This window comes from Octodon degus, unplaced genomic scaffold, assembly GCF_000260255.1.
Source record: "Octodon degus isolate 3935 unplaced genomic scaffold, OctDeg1.0 scaffold00126, whole genome shotgun sequence".
NCBI classification, from domain to species: Eukaryota; Metazoa; Chordata; class Mammalia; order Rodentia; family Octodontidae; genus Octodon; species Octodon degus.
The window spans coordinates 4,747,478-4,764,975 of NW_004524702.1; the positions used below are offsets into that span (position 1 = coordinate 4,747,478).

General features: G+C 58.4%; 1 protein-coding gene across 4 annotated transcripts in view; it reads left to right on the plus strand.

Moving 5' to 3' along the window:
- Positions 1–17,154, plus strand: part of Pth1r (parathyroid hormone 1 receptor) — a 21,181-nt gene extending 4,027 nt beyond the window's left edge. For 2 of the 4 annotated variants that reach the window (XM_023700766.1, XM_004640685.2), the window contains 14 exons: positions 98–217; positions 9,482–9,584; positions 10,499–10,633; positions 12,017–12,127; positions 12,215–12,333; positions 12,499–12,593; positions 12,927–13,113; positions 13,430–13,583; positions 14,800–14,860; positions 15,084–15,150; positions 15,381–15,475; positions 15,917–16,058; positions 16,138–16,179; positions 16,629–17,154. In XM_023700766.1, the coding sequence (XP_023556534.1) occupies positions 143–217; positions 9,482–9,584; positions 10,499–10,633; positions 12,017–12,127; positions 12,215–12,333; positions 12,499–12,593; positions 12,927–13,113; positions 13,430–13,583; positions 14,800–14,860; positions 15,084–15,150; positions 15,381–15,475; positions 15,917–16,058; positions 16,138–16,179; positions 16,629–17,015 (1,773 nt within the window). In that variant the 5' untranslated portion in view covers positions 98–142 and the 3' untranslated portion in view covers positions 17,016–17,154. The remainder of the gene's footprint in view (positions 1–97; positions 218–9,481; positions 9,585–10,498; positions 10,634–12,016; positions 12,128–12,214; positions 12,334–12,498; positions 12,594–12,926; positions 13,114–13,429; positions 13,584–14,799; positions 14,861–15,083; positions 15,151–15,380; positions 15,476–15,916; positions 16,059–16,137; positions 16,180–16,628) is intronic. The other 2 variants (XM_023700768.1, XM_023700767.1) reach the window with 2 other exon arrangements.
- Positions 17,155–17,498: the final 344 nt, after the last annotated feature.

Sequence of the window (17,498 nt, forward strand, 5' to 3'; positions counted from 1 at the left end):
CCGGGGCCGCGGGCCGCCGGTACGCCGGGGTCCCCTAGGCCGGGCAGAGGGCGGGGCGGTCCGGCCTGACGCAGTCTGCACCCCCGCTCCCCACCAGGGCCGGCGGCGGCTGCCCCGAGGGACGCGGCCCTAGGCGGCGGCGATGGGGGCCGCCCGGATGGCTCCCGGCCTGGCGCTCCTGCTCTGCTGCCCGGTTCTCAGCTCCGCGTACGCGCTGGTAAGTCGCGCGCGCGGGCCACCCTCCGGACGGCCCTGGCAGGGGTCGGGGCTCCTCCGGGAGGGTCTAGGCGCAGTCTTCGTCCCTCCGGGCAACTGAACTTTGGATGGTGACCCCCTCGCACCCTGATTCTTGGTTCCTGCTGCTCTCTCCAGAGTTTCTAAACCGTATGTGCCAGATGTCTGTAGCCTCTACAGTACTGAAACTTGGGTTTGGGGTCCCAACGACTGGAATTCTGTGGTTGGGGTTTTCTTACTCTCTGCTGCTGTGAGCACACAGTTTGGGGTGTTGCCTTCGGAGGTGACAGTGATCCAGCAGAAAACCCTGTGTGATCTGGGCATTCACTATGGCTGTGGAGTCTGGAAGACTGGGATTTGGGGGCCTCTGCCTTCCGCAAGTCCTGTTGGAAATTCAGCACACAATACAGGGGGTGTGGGGATGGAGGTCAGGATCCCCCAGGCGAGGGAAAGGTTTAGGGCCCCCTCCTGTTCTCCCTGTCACTTTCAGACCTATGCGCGTGCACCCGTGGTGCCCCCTTCACCCAGGGTGGACGATGTCTGCCCTGGGAGGTGGGTGTGGTAGGGCACGGAGAGTGCAATGCATCCCTGCAGGAGATGGGTGCTGGAGGGGCACCCCGGTACATGAAAGACCCCTGGATAGAGTGGCAGAGAAAGCCGGAGCCGAGAGCAAGCGGGATGGGATTGAGAGCACCCTGGAGCAGCAAATAGAAACAGAGACGGCAGAGAGCTGAGGCTGCACACCCTCCACCTGCGCCAGGGCCTGGGGACCTTCCCTGGGGCACACCAGCCCCGTCCCACCCTCACCCCACCCCAGCCAGGGTGTGACCCTTGCCCTCCAGAGAGGGCTCTGAGCAGCAGCAGTTCCCAGCGCCACGGACAGAGCCCCAGCTGGGAGGCCAGAGGCTGGGTTCCTCCAGCCCTGCCCAGGGCTCTGTGACCTTGAACTGTCCTTCTCCATACCTCAGTTGTCCCATCTGTAAAGGAGTGTGCCAGAGAAGCACTGGCCAGCATCCTCCTACTGACTCTGCCCCTCTGCACACCCTGTGCCATCGTACCCAGTTCTCAGTTTGAAAGCCTAAGGTTCCTCCCCAACAGAGGACTTAAAATAAGGTTGCAGAGGTGCTAAGCCCTTGGTGAGTTCTGCGTGTGCCCCAAATGTGTATGGGTCGGGTGGACAGGGCGATGAACACCGGTGTCCTGAGTGTGTGTCTGTGTGCTGGCTGGACAGGGCTTTGTGGGACCCTGGGCCATGATGTGGCGTTCATCAGGGTGTGTGTGTGTGTGTGTGTGTGTGTGTGTGTGTGTGTTTGGTCTTTTTTGATTTTACTGTATTTTTTTGGTTGAACTGTTTTTTAGGAGAGGTTTATTTTTTGTTTTTGGTGCCGAGGACCGAACCCAGGACTTCCAGTTTGCCAGGCAAGCATTCTGCCGCTGAGCCAAATCCCCAGCCCCTCGTGTGTGTGTGTGTGTGTGTGTGTGTGTGTGTGTGTGTGTGTGTGTAAGCTCAAGGTCCGCACGTGCCTTCTGCTAGGTGGCTTGGCACATGTGTGTGCCTGCACCATGAGCGTGTGTGCCCCTGGGTCTGTTTTCTGATTTTTATTTAAGAAACACCTCCGTCCTTCCTACTTCCAGATAGGATTTGGACCGCTGAGCAGCACACACCAAGCTTCCAACCCTGCCCAGTGACTGAGCCACGCGCTTCTCCATTGTTAAATTTTATGCACTTATCTTATTCATATTTGAGCCAGGATCTCCCTGAGTTGCCCAGGCTGGGTTTGAACTTGCACTAGTCCTGCCTCACTCTCCTCAGAGTACTGAGATCACAGGCGTGTGCCACCATGGCCAGGTGGCCTCATTTTTTGGGGCCCAAATTACACAACCATTGTGATTGTCGTTTATCTCATGGTAAACAAGTGCTAAGCCTGTGTGTCTCCTCAAGGGATGGCTCCGGTCGCCACAGCCCCACACTGCTCTGTGGGGAGCGAAGCTGTATGCGGAGGGAGGAGGGACGCAAGAGGGATGCTGCGGGGGTCTGAGAGTCTGGACTCTATGGGGCAAGGACCATCTGGGCTTGGGGATGCGGCCCTAGGGGAGGGACGAGTGACTCACCCACCCGCTTGTGTCCTGCCGGTGCCTGGCTTGGGTTTCTGTCCTGATCTGTCCCAGTCAGTACCCACCAGGCCCACGAGCCTCCACTGGCCCAGAACGTGTCTGCTCTCTGCCCAGCCAGCCCTGTGACCAACTGCACTCACCTCTTCTGAGACCTAGTGCCTTGGTAGGGGAAAGAGCTGAAAAAACCCGTGCCTGTGCTCAGTCTCCGCTGGTTCCTCCCTCCTACACCTTCAGGGAAGAGGAGGCCCAGGTTGGGAGGGGCTGTACCGCAGACTGCAGGGAGGAGGCAAAGGGTGGGCTTCCCAGGCAGCCGTGTCTTAAGAACACCCCTTGCGCAGAGGCTCAGCTAGGGGCAGCCTTGGGTGTGAGATGTCACCCTGATGGCGTCCTTAGCTGCCCCAGGAAGGTCTTGAGCAGTGACTGTCCCTAGCGTCTGAGCCTCAGTGGGTCACAGATGTATTCTCATCCCCTGTTCCCCCAGCCAGGGATGAGTGTGAAGGGAGAGGAGGGATCTGAACCTGGGTCTTGCTGCTCTGCTCTGAGCTCCTTCCAGAGTAGGGACAGCTGCTCTGGCAGGGCCTGTGGGGTCTTCCTCTGCATTTTGTTTCTTTTTCTTTTTTGAAAACAAGATCCTTCTGGGGTTTTTAACTTTTATTTTCTTATTTGTAATTTTGTAACTCATACATAATACGTTCATTCTTACAAAAGAGTTCACTAACACAGACTAAAGAGGAGGACTCCTGCTTGGTGACAGCCAAGCCCTGTCACCCGTCTGGATGAAAGCTGTGGGGTTTGTCTGGGCTTTGAGACAGGGTCTCGCTGTGTAACCTGGTGATCCCCCTCCCTTAGCCCTTGAGTGCTGGAATGACAGGTCTGCTTTGGAGAAAACCATTTTTAACACATTTTAAAAGTGTAGTGTTCTCCACCCTCCTTTCCTGTTTCCAAGTGGTGCCATTCTGGACAAGGTGGCTTTGCTCTGTTGTGTTCTGTTGGTTTCTCTGGTTGGTGTTAAATAGTATTAGTGCTTTACTGAGAAATGTGTCTCACTTTCATATCAATAAACATCTACCTTTTTAAATGCTGCATAGTATTCCAAAATGGGAGCTTCATGAAGCCTTCCCTCAGAACATGCATTAGATTGCTTCTATATCATTTCTCTCCACTTGTAAGTGCATATGTGTGTGTGAGAGAAAAGGGTCTAGGCAGTGGCATGAAAGCTTCTTGAAATGCCCTCTGTGTCCCCGTGTGACTATTTCCCTGTAGGATATTTCTAGATTTCATCTTTGCCGGGCCTGAGACCATGCACATTTTTTATTTTAATAGATCTGGCCAAGTAGCCCTCTAAAAAGCTTTCTCTGGTTCCAACTTAGCAGGACTGACAGTGAGGGCCGCCTCTCCCCAGCCTGCCCCACATCTCCCGGAATCAGGGGTCCTTTGTTCCACTCTGCATCCCGATAAGAGAACAAGGGACCTCCTTCCTCAGAATTCATCGATCAACAGTGATCTGGGGGCTTTATCCTTATTTATTAGCACCTTCTAGGCCAGCTGTTCCGAGCCACTACTCATCTTTCTCTGGGTTATTTATCCTGTTCGTATTGATTTGTTGGGGCTTTTTATATCACCTGCCCTTAAACACATCCTCCCATCCTCCCCACCCCAGCGCCCAGCTTTGCCCAGCCCTCCCGGGACTTCGGTTTTCTTCGGAATGTTTTAATGAGGCGTCAAGCGGCCTCCCCCAGATTCCTGTCGTGGGCCTTCTGGGGACACTCCCTGGTTGTCCAGCTGCCACGCCAGGAAGAGAGCTATTTCAGAGAGGGAGAGGGGGCAACCAGGAAAAATAAAAGGTAGGGTGGGGCTTCTGCAGCCCCCTGGAATCATCTGTGGCTGGAGAGGAGGCAGTTGTTCACTCCATGGAGCCCTGGGGCCTCCTAAGCCCCCAAAAGCCCTGCTCCAGGCTTGTGCCTGAGGAGAGACCTGAGGACCCTGCTCTGCCCACCACCCCATTCCCATCCTCATCCTCCGTCCTCTATCCTGCATCCTCCATCCTCCTGGCCCAGCTCAGGCTGCCTGTGAAGATCTACCATGTCCCAGCAGCCAACTCCGCATCCCGCTCAGTCCCACCGCCTGCCCCCACGGCGGCCACGCTGGCTGGCTGCAATGAGAGGCGTCACAGTGCCTCCCGGGCCCGAACACAGGCAGCCTGTTCAGGAAGGCCTAGTGAGGGGGAGGAGAAGTCAGCACTTGTCAGCGGCAGCGGACAGGAGCCGGTCCCAGCCTGCTCAGGCCAGACAGACAGACAGACAGACAGACAGACAGACAGACAGACAGAGCAGCAAGGGGCGCAGGAGCTGGCAGTGCAGGCGCCTTGGGTTGCCAGCGCAGGTCCCGGGAGTGGAACCTGAACGTGGGGTGCAAGAAGGCCACGAGGTCACACAGGCGTCTCCTGTTAGCAAGGTTTGAGCAAGGTTTGTGCTGGCTTTGCTGTAACCGTGCACCACCTTGCTACGGACTCCAGCTGGCGACTCCACTGCCCAGCTAGAGCTGTGGACCAGCCACCATCCCAGCACACTGCCCCCGTCCCCACTAGGTGAAGACCTCTGTGCAGGCTGCAGAGAGGCACTTGCTTGGCATAGCAAAGGACTCTGGGAAATGACAGTGCCCCTGGCACCAGGGCCCCCACGTGGCTGGGAACTTCCACTTTTTTTTCCTTTCCTGGGGGGCTACTGCCCTCTTTCTAACTGTCCCTTGATGGGAGATGTGATGGGAGCAGAGCATCCCAACAAGTCCTGGGTCACCAGCAGCAGTTGAAGAACTTGGAGGGCCAGAGTGAGAGATGTGGACCTGCCCTGTCCCACAGGATTGATCGCCAGCTGTGTCACCATGCCAGCTCACGCCCTTTGCTGCTGCTCCTCTGCCGTGGCCAGGCTGTCCCAGCTCCCACCACCCTCGCTCTGTGGGATCCCGGGGAACTTAGTTAGGAGACAGCCCGTGGGGACAGGCATGGGTAGGAAGAGGAGGGCAGGGAGCAGATGGCTTCTCTTTTCTCGGCTCTGAACTAAGGAAGTAACAACCCGTATCTGGGTGTCTTGACCACAGATACTCTCTCCCTGAGATGACAGCTTCTGTGTTTGTTCCTCTGCCTGCCTGGAGCCCTGCAAATGCCAGCTTGATGTTCCAACCTGCCTGCCACCCTCCCCCCCCCGCCCCAGCTCAGGGCTGAGGTTGGCTGTGTCTCCCACATGTTCACAGGCTGTGTGTATGCTTTGCCACCAAGGGCCACATCGAGGGCCAGTCCTAGGACAGCTGGGCCCTTGGGCATCACAACCCTAATCTGAGACCACAGGGCATGCAGGGCATCTGGGGGTAGCACTGGGTGGCCCCATCAGCAGTGAGTTTGGACCGAGTGATGTCTGGCCAGGAGCCAGCCCCAGCCCCCCAGGCCTCATCTGAGGCCCCAGATGTGCAATTCATCTCAATGGCTGTGGGTCCAACTCCTCCGCACCCTGGAGTGAGGCCAAGCCCAAGGCACAGGGAGTGTTTGGGCGCAGAAGTAGGGGTGACAGGAAGGAACTGCCACCTGGGGTGGAGGCATTTTCTTCTTACCCTTGGGAAGAAACCCTCCTTATCCAGGATGACAGGCAGCGGAGGGGCCCATTGCCCCCAGGCACAGATTTGAGGCACCTGGTAGTGACCCTAAATCTTATCAAGCCCCAGGCAGACCTCACTCAGAAAGCATTGTACCCAGTGTGCTCCCGTTTCCTGCCCCTAGCTCTCCCCAGGATTCCCCAAGCCATCTGCCCTTTGCTGCGGCCCCTAGACTCTGTCATCTACCCAGTCTACCCATCTCCCAGTGGAACCTTTAGGTGAGGTACAGGAAGGCCCCAATGTCACAGGGGCACCTCCTGTTAGCCCAGGTTTGTGCTGGCTTTGCTGGAACCATGTATCACCTTGCTGTGGACTCCAGCTCCTGTCCAGCTAGAGCTGGGGCCCAGCCACACATTACCCCTGTCCCACACATTACCCCTGTCCCAGATAGGTGAAGACCTCGGTGCAGGCTGCAGAGCAACAACAGGGCCCCTACAGAGGGGCCTGGCCTGGAGCACCAGTCAGCAAGGAGGGGGCAGGGAGGGGTGGCTCTGAGGTCCTGCTGGGGACAGCCCTGCCCCAAGCATCCTGAGCGGTGTTTCATTTAACCCTTGCGGCAGCAGCCCTGTGATTATCCCGATCTTGGAGGATCATGTGAAGCCAATGCCACAGAGCTGGTGGGTGGTGAGCGTGGGATTTGTGCTGCGGGCTCCAGGGAGAAGCCAAGGGTGTGGATGAGAAAGGGGCGGGCAGGCGGGTGGGTCCCAAAGGAGCTCTGAGGCTTAGAGCTGCAGAACCCCTTCTCCTTGGGACCACGCCTTCCTGCCTCTCATCTGCATTCATCCTAAGGCCACAGTGCCTGCCTGTGCTGTCTGCACTCTAGGAGGCTGAGGCAGACTTGCCAGTTTGAGTCCAGACTAGAAGACTTAATGATTTGAGGCCCTGCCTCAAAAAATAAAGGGCTGGGGATGTACCTTGGTGCAGAGGACCCTGGATTCAATCCCCAGTGCTGCAAACCAAACCAAAATAAAGTAAGAAAGCCCAGAGAGACCAGAAGAAAGGCCACCATCCCTGTAGATGAATGAAAAGTTGGGGCTCCAAGGGGTACTGGGAGCACATAGACTGCCCCCTCCTGGCCATGGAGAGACTGTAGGAGGGAGTGTGGGTCACTTCTCTGCCCTGGCTGCCTCCCCTGTCTCGTGCATCTGCTGTCTTCTGTTGCGGGTGTCAGCAAGAGGGGGCTTGAAGGGTGAAGATGGTAAAAGTTGGGGACTGACTGATGGCAGGTGGTGTGCTGGGGCCTTCATGGTAGTGATGGCTTGGGGCAATGGTGTCAGGCAGATATGTGGGCTGTGCCAGTGCTCCCCATGGGACTGGCAGCCCAAGAGGTGCTGGTAGGAACAGAGGAACAGCTTCCCTGATGGCCGTGCTGGGGACATGGTTGTCCCTGGAGAAGTTAGTTGGGTGGCTGTAACCAGGGCAGGGAGGGCAGGGGTCCTCAGTGTCAGAGGACACAGAGAGACTTGGATGAGTCTTGGTGGCCCCTGGAACCAGGCAAGCCTAGGTGCCCTCCCTGAGCCCACTGGGCTGCCCAGCTAACTTGGTGGTGACCGTGATGGGAATTGGGGGAAGGTGAGTTGTGGGGCTGTCTGCCAGCACGAGAGATGCCACTCCAGCCCTTCCTGGGGTCCCAGGGTGCTGGATCTGATGTCTGAGGGCCCACCTCCAGCCCTGGGGACACAGAGAAGCCCAGAGTCAGTTGTGAATGTGAAAACTGCACAGCATGCCTACAGGAACGCACGTGGAGCTGTGTCCACGAACGTGCACACACACAGGAGGTGTGATGAGATACACAGTGAATGTACAAATGTTTATTCCAATGAAAGACAGATTGCCATTAATTACCTTCAAAAACTGTCCCCTCACTTCAAACACGCTCAGCCAACCGTCCTGCCACTTTCTGCAGGAGCACTGAGCCCTTTTCTCAAAAGTGTGATTCTAAATACCGTGAGGGCTGCTGCTGCCATCCGATGGACATGTAGGCTCATACAAACACGATTCTGGCTCAAAACGTGGATCTGGCACCGTGAGACTCTGGCTCTTCCCAAAGTCAAAATGACCATGAGTGAAAAACTTTTCAAATCGCCGCAGGACATTGGGCCACCACAATAGTGCAACTGGAGACAGCAGACTCCAGAACCACCCCGGGAAGTGGCAGGAACGGTGGGGTGAGGTATTGGGCGTGAGGGGTAGGATTTGGAGGGGGATTTGTGACAGTTTGTCTCTTATTGCAGTAACTGTTCAATTTAAATGGTCACTGGATTTTCCAATCACACCCCTGGTGTGCGTTCACAGACACACGGGCTCCAGGCCCACGTTTTCTTGCTGGACGGCACCCACGTGGGAACCCCCAGGAGGGCACATAGCGGCAGACACGCGCACGCGCAGACACACGCAGACACGCACACACATCCCTCACTAAGTGAAACCAGCAGAGCCAGCCTCGAGCCAGTTAGAGACTCCTTGGCCTAGGAGCCCTTGCTGCTGCCGCCAAGAGACGCGGTCAATTAACTTCTCCCTGCAGCCAGGCTCCCTGATCGCCACCGCCCCGCCCATGCTGCCCCCTTCATCTGTCTCCAGCCGCCTGCGGACCATCCAGCAGGGGCCGTGGTCCTGTGCTGGTCCTGAGGGGACATAGCCCTAACTTGGGAGGGTGTGCCGGGCATCCCCGGGTCTCGGGACACATTCATCCCTGGGGTCCTGCTAAGGCGTGCAGTGCTAGGCTGCTACCTGCATGCGCAGCCCCTCTCCCACCATGCCGCCTTTCCCTTCCTTGAGATGATTTGGGGGAGGGGGATTCCCAGTGGGCGTACAGGGTCACAGAAGTTGAAAGAATATCCAAACCAGATGTCACACGCCTGTAATCCCAGCACTGGGGAGGCTGAGGCGGGGGGCATCACTGAATTTGAGGCCACTCTGAATTCCATAGGGAGACCCTGTCTCAAAAATACGAGAAAGAGAAGGTGGTTCCTGCAGTGAAACAGCAGGCTGAAAGGCCTGTGGCTGAGGAGGGCTCCAGGCCAGAGGCGAGAACTTCGGGGGTGCTACCCTGCAGGCCCGGCAGCATCCCAGAAGATCTCGAGAGACCCTAGGCGAGGAGGCCAAGGCACCCAGACTTCCCTGGGGAAAGCACTGACCGGGATGCTGGGCTGGGGTGGAAACTGGTGACTCCCCATTTCCGGGGCAGCTGGGCTTGTCTCTGAGGTTCGGCCCTTCTCCCCAGCCTCAGGCAGGGCTGTAAGAACTCACCCTGGGACATTCCACCCATTCTCATGTACCCCACAAGAGCAGACCGGACAGAGACCATCAGTGGCCCAGGGTCCAGGGTTACTGGCGGACAGAGAGGGAGTAGTCCTGTTGTCCCCCTTTGTGTTCTCCAGAGTGAGGACCTTTGGAAAGGAGAGCCCTTGGGAGGGTCAGGCCCCAGGACCTGCTCCTCAGGCCAGCAGTCCTGCTGCTACTTGCAGTCTGACCTTTGGCTCTGCAGGTAGACGCAGATGACGTCTTCACCAAAGAGGAACAGATCTACCTGCTGCACCGAGCCCAGGCCCAGTGTGACAAGCTGCTCAAGGAAGTTCTGCGGACGGCAGGTGGGCAGGGCCAATGAGACAGAAGGCCTCCAAGGAGCTGGGTGGGTTGGGTCTAATAGGGGGTATCATGGAAGGGGCACCAGACGCTCAGACCCCTTTATCCCCCCTCCACATGTCCTCAGAAGACAGATTGGGAGGGGGTGGAAGAGCCAGGACTGACCAAAATGCAGCCGGGTGGTTGGAAGGCCATATTTCCCCAAGGCAACCCAGGACCTTGGTCAGCCCAGGAAGCCAGGACTGGTCCAGGAGGGAGGAGTCTTTGAAAGACACCCCATGATGCACGGTGACACAGGCCTACAATCCCAGCTACATGGGAGGCTGAGGCAGGATGATCACAAGTTTGCCAACAGCCTGGGCAATTTAGTGAAAATGAAAATTTAAAAAGGCCTGACGCATAGGCCAGTGGTGAGTGCTTGCCTCGCATGACCAAGGCCCTGGATTAGACAACCAGGGCTGGGAGGGGCAAAGAAGGCCACCTGAAGAGAGTGGTGGGGCAGAAGACAAGAGTGTGGTCATTGCCGTGGGCACTGGAAGGGGAAGGGGCAGCACCAGCCTGACTCCACTTCGCTCAGATCTCTCCTCTCCTCCCCGAGTCCCTGTCCTGCCAGCAGAGCTGGGTCTCGTGTTATTCATCCAGGCCTCAATATCTGGTGATGCTCCCGACCTGAAGGCCCCCAGGCCCTGACTGCCCAACCTGTCAGCACACATGCGCACCTGCCTGCGCCCACCCTAGTGCACCCTCTGCTGCACTCATTCTGCACCTGCCAAGCACCTGACTGTCTGGGAAGCACATCCTTGCCCTGGTCTCTGGGCAGGGGAAGCAGAGCCTCATGGTCCAGGAAGGTGTCTGATGCTGGGATCCACCTGGCTCTGCTGCTGCAGCCCAACAGCCACAAATGCCCTGATTTCTGCAGCCAACATAATGGAATCGGACAAGGGATGGATGTCGGCATCCACATCTGGGAAGCCCAAGAAAGAGAAAGTGTCTTCGAAGCTGTACCCCGAGTCCAAGGAGGACAAAGAGGTGTCCGCTGGCAGCAGGCACCGAGGTACGTCAGCTCCCAGCATCCTTCTGAATTGTCCACCCCATCAGTCATGTGAGTTCATGGGAAAAGGAAGTGCCCACAGCCGCTTCCCCAAGAAGCAAGGCTGGGACTGGGATGCAGCAGCCCAGGGGACAGCAGGAAGAGCAGCAGGCACACCAGAAGGGATGTGGGCCCCCAGGAGATGTGGTCACCACTACGCCACAAGTTCAGCTATGCAGAGAAAAAGAGAACAGAATCCTGGGAGACGGGAGCAGGGAGAGAAAGGGAGAGACAGAAAGTCACAGCGGGGATGTGAGGCACAGTTTAGGTCTGGGACTGTTGGAGGAGGTACAGGGTTACACATGGGGAGAGTCATGTGACAGATAGGGAAGCCACAGAGGGGACGGGCCAGGACAGTGGGACAGGAGGGGAGAAGAAGAGGGACTGATCGTCCCTCAGGGAGGTGAGCAGAGACTAACAGAGCCCAGGCTGTGGCCACAAGGCCAGTTAGAACCGGCCGGGTGGGCAGCAGATTCCAGATGGGCCACATCTGGGGGCCTGTGGTCACCCTGTGGCTCCCCAGGGATCAGCGGGAATTGTGAGCCTGGCCGGGTGGGGTTGGGAATATGGTGCCCAGGACAGAGAGCCTTTCACCAAGCTGGGCGGGTCCAGCCATCAAGGCAGCCATCCAGGGAGGCTGGAGCGTCCTGTGGTTGGAGGACAACTGCAGTCCCTGCAGGCGAAGAGAGGGGGCTAATGGCATGCGGGGGCAGAGTATGCACTATGCAAGGGCTCGGGACCCGAACTGGGGTGTATTACCCTGCTTTGTGATCTCTCCAGTAGTAGCACTTAGCTTTGGGGGGCCGGATCCCCCACAAGTGGCCTGGGAGTCTCATAGGAGGCCTCAGCATGACCTTAGAAGCAGGTAGAAGTGTAGGTCAAGCCCAGCTTCTAAATAAGGAAGTAGAAGTACTGAGTGGCAACACCAGGGTAAAGCCAGGAACTCTCCGGAAGTCCAGCGGGCCGTAGAAACCACACTGCCTGCCTGCGAATCCACAGACAGCCCCTGGAGAAGGTTCCCTAGAGAGCCTCCCCTCAAAGGGGGTCAGTCTGCACACCCTTCCTCTGGGACACTGGAAGCCAGACAAGGGTCAGCAAGAAGAGAGTGGCTTGGCTGGGTACGCCACCCAATTCTGTTGGTCTTCTCCAGACCACCTGGAAGATAGGCCAGAGCCAGTACCTACCGGGCCAGGTGGGTGCAGGCCCAGCAGGAAGTCATGACCCAGCACGTCCTCTCCAATGCTCCTGCTGGATGCTGACAGGCCTGGCTGCACTTATCCCATGTCTCACGGGGATCCAGTGGTCCCTTGGTGTCCCCTACCCTGTCTTGTCTGTCTCTGGGCATAGGACGTCCCTGCCTGCCTGAGTGGGACTACATCGTGTGCTGGCCGCTGGGGGCTCCAGGTGAGGTGGTCGCTGTACCCTGCCCTGACTACATTTACGACTTCAATCACAAAGGTACGGCTGGTGACCCAGGGCGGTTCCTGGGGTGCAGGGCTTGGATCTTGGGCTCTCTGTCTTTCCTGACCCTCCTGCGACCAACAGGCCACGCCTACCGACGCTGCGACCGTAATGGCAGCTGGGAGGTGGTACCTGGACACAACCGGACATGGGCCAACTATACCGAATGCCTCAAGTTCCTGACCAACGAGACTCGGGAGAGGGTGCGAGCCCTTCCCTCCCCAGCCTGACCACAGAAAGGCAACCCAATCCCATAAGTGACTCCTCCCCCAGTTTCCTCCAGCACCCTGAGCCGGACCTGACCCTTAACGATGTTCACCTCTTGAGCCCCAGTTGTTTGATGTGACGGTGTCTTCCTTTCTACATAGGAGGTGTTTGACCGCCTGGGAATGATCTACACCGTGGGCTACTCTATGTCGCTCGCCTCCCTCACAGTGGCTGTGCTCATCCTGGCCTACTTTAGGTGGGTTGGGTAAGGGGCGGGGCACACGGTGGGTGTGTGGTTGGGGGTGGGAGATGGGCGTGGCCTGGTGAGAGTGAAGTCACGTGGGTGGGGGGGTTGATGGTTGAGGGGGCGGTTGTTTGGGTGTTGGGGCAAGAGTTTGGGTAGGGGCATGGAGCCCTACCCAAAATAGTTTGGTGGCCTGGTGATAAGTGGCCGTGGTTTTGCTCCAGGGCAGTGATGGTTTGGAAGGTTGGAGTGATTCCAGTGGGCGTGGTTTGGGTGTGGCCAAGGCTTGCACCTAGGGTGTGAAGCGTCTTGTCCCCTACCCACGATGTTGTCGCATGCCCACAGGAGGCTTCACTGCACGCGCAACTACATCCACATGCACATGTTCCTGTCCTTCATGCTGCGCGCCGCCAGCATCTTCGTAAAGGATGCGGTGCTGTACTCTGGCTTCACGCTGGATGAGGCGGAGCGCCTCACCGAGCAGGAGCTGCATGTCCTGACCCAGGCGCCACCGCCGCCCGCCGCCGGCTACGTGAGTGCCCGGCCCGGCCGCCTCTCCTGTGCGCCCTGTGCCTGCAGCCCGCATGCCCAATCACCATCTACCAGCCCGCCCTTCTGGACCGAAGCCTCAGCTCCACTTCCAGCCTTGCCGCCCAGGGTCTCACCTGGGGCCCCTAGACACTGCTCACTGCTGGATAGCATCTTCTGTCCCAGGATTCCCCTGGGTCGGCCCCACGCCCGTGCTTGGCTGCACCTTCTGCCCCATGTCTGCTCTGCTCTCCCCCGTGCCCAGCCCTGATGTCCTCACCTGAGGCCCTGCTCTCTGGCTAATGTAGCTGGTCTCCTAGGTGGGCTGCCGGGTGGCAGTGACCTTCTTCCTTTACTTCCTGGCCACCAACTACTACTGGATTCTGGTGGAAGGGCTCTACCTGCACAGCCTCATCTTCATGGCCTTCTTCTCTGAGAAGAAGTACCTGTGGGGCTTCACAGTCTTCGGCTGGGGTAGGCAGGCCAGGCCCGGTGGGAAGGGAGAGGGGCAGCCCACAGATAGGACACCCACACAGCCTGTCCTGTCCCCTGGCTGGGAGCTCGCCTGGTGTCAGCTGGACTTAGCTTTCTGCTTACCTTGTGTTAGATGCACTGAGGTGGAGGCTCAACCCAGATGGGGAGGGGAGACCCACAGGGCCAGGTTCTGCCTGGGATTGACTCAGTTGGAGTCTAGACCTCGTCTGCCCTGAGCCCTAAGGGCCAGGCCAGCATCTGTTGCCCTGCCTGGCCCCTCACCCTTCTGGGCTTCAGCAGCCACTCTGGAAAATGGGTTCCTAGGTCTCCACGTCCCTCCCAGCCCCTGCCCCCAATGGGCCCTAGGATCCAGTTACCGATAATTGCCCGTTATTGTTGGCAGCTTGGGAGCTTGGCTGGGCTCCTGGGCTCCTGGCCAGGCTGCAGAGGGGTGGGTCTGGTGGCTGGAGCCCTCGCTTGGCACCCAGAGGCCCTCAGGTCATAGCCTTGTTGCCTCCTGGCGCATACCCAGCCCCTGGCCTCACTCCCCAGGGGCAACCCCCAGAGCTGGGGAGACCTGGCCTGGTCCCAGGAGCTGCCACAGGTGCTAGGGCCTCGAGTGTCTGTCTGGGTAGCAACGTGAGGACTAGGAAATACACAGACACTGTGGCCTGGGAATGTCACAGGTCTTTCATACCATACCCAGGGTCACATCCTGAGCCTCCAAGGGTATGCCAAGCCTGGGGGTGCAGGGCTTTCTTCCTAGAGGCAAAGCTCCCTCAGAGGCACTGTTAGCCCTCTGAGCTGCCCAGGCTAGAGTACGTGGGGCTCCCTGTGACCTCTGGCCGGGGAGGATGCCCCCCATCCCAGCCAACCTCACCCATGTCTCCTGGGGGTTGTAAGGATACTGGAGTTCTGTGCATGGGCTTCCTCCAAGTGCAGGCCTGTGAGCTTCTGGGAAGGGGGGCAGCTGGCTGAGCATGGGCAAGCAGGTGGCACCTGGTTATTTCACCCCGTGCCCAGCAGGTGAGCATGGCTGCATGTGGAAGACAGACGCAGGCGGGGTGCCAAGGCTGCAGGCCCCAGGGGAAGTTGTTAGGCAGCGTATGTGGGACTTGGCTCTGTCTCGAGCCACCCTTGTGCCAAGGGTGAGGCCTGGGTGGTGAGGAAGGAAGCCGGCCATCAGCTCCTCACACCCTGCCGTCTGTGCCCACAGGTCTGCCCGCCATCTTCGTGGCTGTGTGGGTCAGTGTCAGAGCCACGCTGGCCAACACTGGGTATGTCCAGCTGGAAAAGGGGCCCGGGTGCTGACATGGGCCAAAAACACCTCTGGCTCCCTCCTCCCACCTCTGTGCCTTGGCACTCAGTGGCTCCCAATTCCAATCAGGAACCCCTTGGGGGAACGGGACCTATGAGGGTGGCTTTTGGCCTGGCCACACAGGACACCCCCACCCCATCCTCCTGAGGGGGGCTGGGTGCTAATGCCTCAACTTCCCCTAGGTGCTGGGACTTGAGCTCTGGGCACAAGAAGTGGATCATCCAGGTGCCCATCCTGGCCTCTGTTGTGGTGAGCAGGGGTGGGCCGTGGTATGGGTGTGGGCCCCAGGGACACCACTGACAAGGACATACGGAGGCTTCCCTGGATCCTGGGGGGCAGAGAGCCCTCACTTAGCCCAGATGGGGAGCAGGGCCTCTCAGACATGAAGTGGCAGAGCCCATGGAAGGCTGTGGGTGACAGAGCCCCTGCCACATGCTGTGGAAGTGCAGCCTGCAGATACCACCTTTCTTTCCCTGCAGCTCAACTTCATCCTCTTCATCAACATCATCCGGGTGCTGGCCACCAAGCTACGGGAGACCAACGCAGGCCGCTGTGACACTCGGCAGCAGTACCGGTGAGGCTCACCTTCGGTGTTCCAGTTCCTTGGAGTGGGCACAGGCTTCAGAGCCGCTGATGGCCAGCACCACGCACACAAGAGGACCGGTGCCTGACAGCTAGCTCACCCGACCTTTGCCCCATCCCTGGGCCCACCTGACATCCCCTGCACGAGAGCTAAGGACTGTGAGGGTGGGACAAAGGCTTCCTTTCAAAGAGCCGGTAGCAGCGGAGGGCCAGTGAGGATCAGCAGGCACAGAGAGCCCCAGATGGGCGGACTCATGACTTGGGATAGCTCTCAGAACCAGGGAGCCTGGGAAAGCTGCACCTCGCGATGGCCTTTGGGGTGGGCTGGGTCCTTCTTTCCTGCCCCTCGGTGTGTCTGGGGCCTGGGCTGGCAGGCAGGGTGGCCATGCTTGTGAGAGGCAGAGCACACCTGACGTGCCTGCCCTGTGGCCAGGAAGCTGCTCAAGTCCACGCTGGTACTCATGCCCCTCTTCGGCGTCCACTACACCGTCTTCATGGCCTTGCCCTACACTGAGGTCTCAGGGACTCTCTGGCAGATACAGATGCACTACGAGATGCTCTTTAATTCCTTCCAGGTGCGGTGCTGGCCCTGGGCCCGGGGTGGGGGTGGGGATGGGTGATGTCTCGGCCCTGATACCACATGCTTCTCCACAGGGATTTTTTGTCGCCATCATTTATTGTTTCTGCAATGGTGAGGTAAGCAGCAGGCAGCACTGTGGTGGGCAGGGGCCATGTCTTCTGCTTGTCCCTGTGCCCTTTCTGCCCAGTCTTTATTCTTCTAAACTACCCAAGGATGTTTTCAGGGCAGAGAGCGTCTTGTAAGATTCAGGCCCAGGGTGTGCTGGGGTTTGGGGTCTCTAGTCTCTGTCCCGGCTGAGTATCTTCCCAGCCCCTGTGCGAATTCTCTAACCCAGACTAAGGGTGCAGCCACCCCTGGGACACTGAAGCCTTGCGGATTTTGCATGGCTGGTTGCCTGTCACCAGGCAGTATCTGTGTGGCGTTGGACTTGGCCTTGCAGTTGTTCAGTGATTCTTCATTCAGTGTTGCAGGGGCATTACAGGGGCAGGGATGGGACACTTGGAGCTAGTGGCACCATGGCAGAGAGGCAAAGGCAAAACTGACGCTACCTTTCTGCTACCTCCAGGTGCAGGCTGAGATCAAGAAATCATGGAGCCGCTGGACTCTGGCATTGGACTTCAAGCGCAAGGCACGCAGTGGGAGCAGCAGCTACAGTTACGGCCCAATGGTGTCTCATACGAGCGTGACCAATGTCGGCCCCCGAGGGGGACTCGGCCTGCCCCTCAGCCCCCGCCTGCTGCCCGCTGCCACCACCAATGGCCACTGCCAGCTCCCCGGACACACCAAGCCAGGGGCCACAGCCCTTGAGGCACTGGAGGCCACACAGGCCGCCACAGCCACCCCCAAGGACAACGGGTTCCTCAGTGGCTCCTGCTCAGGCCTGGATGAGGAGGCTTCAGGGCCAGAGCGGCCGCACCCACTGCTGCAGGAAGAATGGGAGACGGTCATGTGATGGCGCCGGGTGGACCTGTGGGTACAGGCAGCCAGACCCATGGACTGAGTGACCAATGGTTGGGTGGCTGCCCACTCAGGGCTGGGCCAGGAGAAAAAAATGGGAAAAGAGAAAAAAGGAAAAAAAAAAGGAAAAGGAAGTGGTGTGTGGCTTCCTGTGGTCTGAACAGGGGTTCACTCCAAGGAGGGAGGGGTCTGGGAGCCACAGAAGAGTTTGGGGAGCTCACCCAGGAGTCTCATCTGTCAGCAAGATCTGGGCCTGCAGAGGGTTGGTGGTGCATACCTGTCATCCCAGAACTGGGAGGCTGAGGCAAGAGGATCACTGGGAGTTCAAAGCCAGCCTGGGCTACATAGCAAGACTCAAAAAGAGACACTAGTGAGGATCCCACAGGAATCTAGACTGAACTTGGGGTCCTTCCCCTGCCACTGTTGCCACTTTAGCTGTTCTCTGCCCTGGGACCCAGGTCCGTAGGAGACTAGGCAC